The sequence below is a fragment of the Juglans microcarpa x Juglans regia genome, chromosome 3S (assembly GCF_004785595.1).
Source record: "Juglans microcarpa x Juglans regia isolate MS1-56 chromosome 3S, Jm3101_v1.0, whole genome shotgun sequence".
NCBI classification, from domain to species: domain Eukaryota; kingdom Viridiplantae; phylum Streptophyta; class Magnoliopsida; order Fagales; family Juglandaceae; genus Juglans; species Juglans microcarpa x Juglans regia.
This window is the reverse complement of record NC_054599.1, coordinates 10,072,627-10,077,141: the sequence shown is the minus strand read 5'-3', so window position 1 is coordinate 10,077,141 and position 4,515 is coordinate 10,072,627. Positions and strand designations below refer to the sequence as shown.

At 35.5% G+C, this 4,515-nt stretch overlaps 1 protein-coding gene across 1 annotated transcript; it reads left to right on the top strand.

The window, feature by feature from the left end:
• The first annotated feature begins 2,348 nt into the window (after positions 1 to 2,348).
• LOC121256932 (U-box domain-containing protein 21-like) lies at positions 2,349 to 4,290 on the top strand. The gene has a single exon (XM_041157741.1). It carries the CDS (start codon positions 2,476 to 2,478, stop codon positions 3,802 to 3,804), a length of 1,329 nt encoding a protein of 442 aa, XP_041013675.1. The 5' UTR covers positions 2,349 to 2,475; the 3' UTR covers positions 3,805 to 4,290.
• The last annotated feature ends 225 nt before the right edge of the window (positions 4,291 to 4,515 follow it).

The following is a 4,515-nucleotide window of genomic DNA, read 5'->3' as shown; positions in this document are numbered from 1 at the left end:
CAGATGAGCTCCCTCGACATGAGTACACATCGATGTAGCATTGGACAGGCGAGGGGGTATCCTCGGCTTCAGCCACCCCCTGTAGCGGATCTAGCTCCTTCGACGAGTACATCTACAGGAGATGCGCGGCCTGCTTGGGTTGATGCAGTGGTCTCACAGTTTACTGCACATATCGATCGACAGATCGTGGCTGTAGAGGAGTCTGTTGCCGAGATAGCCCATCATGTAGGTATCCTCAATGAGAAGGTTGATAGCTTGACTAAGGAGATACGGAGTACGAATTTCGTGAACGTGTTCCCGTGAGTGTTGTTTACGAAATTCTATCATATTTTGTATTTTACTTTTAATATATGTAATGAACAATATTATTTAATATATCTATTATTTTTTAATTTCAATTCTAAATCTTTTTTAATATTAGCTTTTTCAACTTTAATACTAAATCACTGCGCTTCAAATATATATAAACATAAATATATTTATACATCTAAATATATAATTATATTTTACAAATTGTTCACAAATTATTTACAACTTAATTTTAGACTTGTTCACAAATTATGCACTATAAAAACCACATCATTTTTAAATTAGAGTCATATTTAATTTAAATTTACAATTAATGTTCGAACGTTACTTACTAACATTCAAACGTTGGTGCCAAAACATTTCACGTTCGCACGGAAGTAGCCACAGTGTTTGAACATATATGTGACATTCGAAAGTAAATTTACTCTCCGTTTGAACGTAAAAAAAAAACTCATCTGTCTTTAGTGACGGTTTCCAAAAATCGTCACAGAAAATGCTTTTTAATGACAGTTTAGGGACTGTCACAATTTTCTAACCATCACTAAAAACAATTATGTTGCAATGATCCTCGTTCATTGGATGCTTGACTAACCATTCGAGATTTAATTTGGTGTAAAGATATTTAGCTTAAAATTAAGAAAGCTATTAGAATGGAAATTATGTGCTCTAAATTCCATCCCCACGGGTGTGTGTGTGCGTGTAAGAAGGTTATACACGAGATTGTGATTGTCCCATACGTATAAAATATATGCTTCCGTGCATTGCGAGGAATACGCAAGTGCTGGTTCACGCATTTCCAGCCGGGTTGCTCACCACTATAAAATACCCAGTCCTTCACGCGTTTGTCAGTTAGGCGCCAACTAGTGAGCCCAATCACCGCCTAACTGCAAGGTGCATTTGCATGCGCGTCAAGTACGCGTTCGGTATCCCAACTTGCATGTGAATCGGAAAAGCTAGTGCTGTTGGATACTTGTCTTAGGACTAACTTTTTTTTTCTCGGTTTGAAAGATATTTAAGAATGATTTGTATAAATTTTAAATAAATAAATTTTATATAATTTTTTTTATAAAAATGTAGATTTTTAAAGCATAAAAAAATTATTTTTTATTAATAAAATCTATTTTTTTTATAAAAAATTTGTATGAGATTTATCTATTTAAAACGTGTACTTGATATTACTCTTAAGTGAAATATGTGAAGTGATAAATATAAATAATAAAATTTATTTTTTTTCATTTAAAATTTTAAGGTAATGGGAGATTTTTTATGGTATCAAAGTAAATGTCTAGTATTCAATGGTAACTCTATACTTCATTCTTTAATTAAATATTTTACATATTAAACCGGCTTATTTAAAAAAAATCGTCTCACGTGTTGAATGGAATGTTAAAATATAAATTTAAATAATAATAAAAAATTTCTATCACCTTAAATTCTTTGATATAGATAGATATATAAAGTTTATCATTATTAGTTTGAATATTTTGAATAATATTAAAAATTTTGTAAATATTATAAGACACATTTTATATATCTATTATCTTCCACTTGAAATAGTTAGATTAAAAATTAAACTTAAAAATTGAGAGTTAATTTATCAGAAGCACTAAATACTCAATAAATAAAACTCTCTGAATTAAAACAATTAAGGACCCGAGGGTTGAGGTAAGTGAAGGGGAAAGCCAAATGATAATTGTTTTTCCAAGACGAAGAAAAGGAAAAAACGAGCAACATCTATGCAGGCCTTTCTCACATGGGGCAAAAAGGTAAGCTATATGTGTGGGGAATGAGTCAGTCGGTCAGTCCACCGACTAGTTGACCAACTTTCGTGTCAAACTTTTGATTTTTGTTTTCTTTTTTTAATTTAGAGGGGTTTGATCAATTCTATATATTCCGACAAAACCACGTACACGATTGTTTGATTTCATTTTACCATGTCAAATTCAACGGTTTGAATATTCAAAACCCATTCTTGATCTAGTTCTACTGATCGCTTTTTTCTTTGGTTTCAAACTACAATATCAGATTACTCCACAAGATTTGAATGTTGAACGTGTGCTTATTAATATATGTAAATATTCCTTTGTACCTTTAACGTGTATGTAACATAAAAAACTCATCCCCAGTACTGCCAATTCTCATCCAATTCCTTCACACAGATCGAGAATGATCTCTTCGTGGAGACGGCGAAGAGCTCATCGCCGTGCCGGTAAGGAGCAGCCATGGGGCGAGAACACAGACATGGAGCTGACGATACCGGGCCATTTCCGATGCCCAATTTCTCTAGACTTGATGAAAGATCCGGTCACGTTTTCGACGGGAATTACGTACGACCGTGAGAGTATCGAGACGTGGCTCGAGGCCGGGAACCAGACCTGTCCCATTACAAACCAGGAATTGAAGAGTCTGGAGCCAATACCGAATCATGCCATAAGGCAGATGATACAAGACTGGTGCGTTGAGAACAGGTCCCATGGCATTGAAAGGATTCCCACGCCTCGGATTCCCGTGACTTCGGCTCAGGTTTCAGAACTCCTTCGTAAGATTACCATGGCAAGTGAACGTGAAGACGAAGCTGGGTGCCTGAAGTTGGTGACCAAGCTCAAGGCATTGGCAAAGGAGAGTGATCGTAACAAGCGGTGCATTGTGGCCAACACGACCGGCAGTGTTTTGTCGGCTGCGTTTGACATATTTTCCAAAGTGTCTTTCGACAGAAATGCTGCTGTGTTGGAGGAGATCTTGTCGACTTTAGCATTACTTTTCCCATTGGACAGAGAGGCCAAGTCCTACCTCCAATCGTCTGCTTCATTGCATTGCATGGCCTGGTTTTTGAAGTGTGGGGATTTGTCGGGGAGAAGAAATTCAGTCTTGGCTTTAAAGGATATTCTTTCATCGGATGAGAGTAGGGTAGAATCATTTTCCAAGATTGAAGGAGCTTTGGAAGCATTAGTGAAGCTGATTAAAGAGCCCATTTGCCCTACTGCAACAAAAGCTACGTTAATGGTGATATATCACATGGTTAGCCGCTCGTTTCCAAATGAGGCAATTATAGAAAGATTTGTGGATATGGGTTTGGTCTCTTTACTTTTAGAATTACTTGTAGATAACGAAAGAAGCATGTGCGAGAAGGCAGAGGGTGTTCTTGATGGGATATGCAGCAGTGAACAAGGGATAGAGAAGGCCTACAATCATGCTCTGACCATGCCGGTTTTAGTTAAGAAGATACTGAGGGTATCGGATTTGGCAACCGAGTTCTCGGTGTCCATCATTTGGAAGCTGATTTGCAAGAATGAAAAGAGGGAAGAGGCAAGTGTTGTTGTTGTTGAAGCACTTCAAGTGGGTGCGTTTCAGAAGCTGCTGTTGCTGTTACAGGTTGGTTGTGCAGATAGAACAAAGGAGAAGGCCACAGAGTTGTTGAAACTGTTGAATCTTCACAGGGATAGGTTGGAGTGTGTTGAGTCTATGGATTTCAAGAATCTCAAAAGGCCCTTTTGAAGGACAAGTACCAATTTTGAAGTAGTTAATTTAAGGGCATGCAGCAGCCAACTTACACAATCAAAATTTGTATAGAAAATAATATTGGTGGACAGCTCCTGTCCAAACTCCAAAGTACTATCTTCTACTTCTTTCAAAGAATTTGTACGGGCTTGCACATCTTGAACTTGTACTGTTCTATCATTACTCATAATTTATCAGCTTGCTTATCACTTATGAGTAGAGTTTTACTAGCTAGTTTGAGGAAAATGTACCATTTATTCCCATAATAAATTATACAATGCTCGATATGTTTTAGAGTGATAATAGGATACATTAAGGTGTGGTTTGGATAGATTAATGAGATGAAATGGTTTTAGATGAAAATTAAAAGTTGAATAAAATATTATTTTTTAATATTATTATTGTTTTGAGATTTGAAAAAGTTGAATTGTTTATTATATTTTGCGTGGAAATTTGAAAAAGTTATAATGATAAGATAAAACGCTTTCACTATTCAAATAATGAAGTCTGCCTCGTTAGCTAATATTAAGAAATTATTTGTATTTTGATTTATATATATATATAATTATAATAAATCTCACAATAAATTACATATTTATAAACTTGTACATAGTACTTGAGCTCTTGGATATATAATAAACTTTTTGACAGCTTGTGGCGGATTCGTGGATGGATATATTAATTTTAGCAACAAAGGAGAAATACATG

Bases quoted from the DNA above. Each gene is read 5' to 3' on its own strand.
- LOC121256932 (XM_041157741.1), top strand. From the start codon at position 2,476: ATGATCTCTTCGTGGAGACGGCGAAGAGCTCATCGCCGTGCCGGTAAG.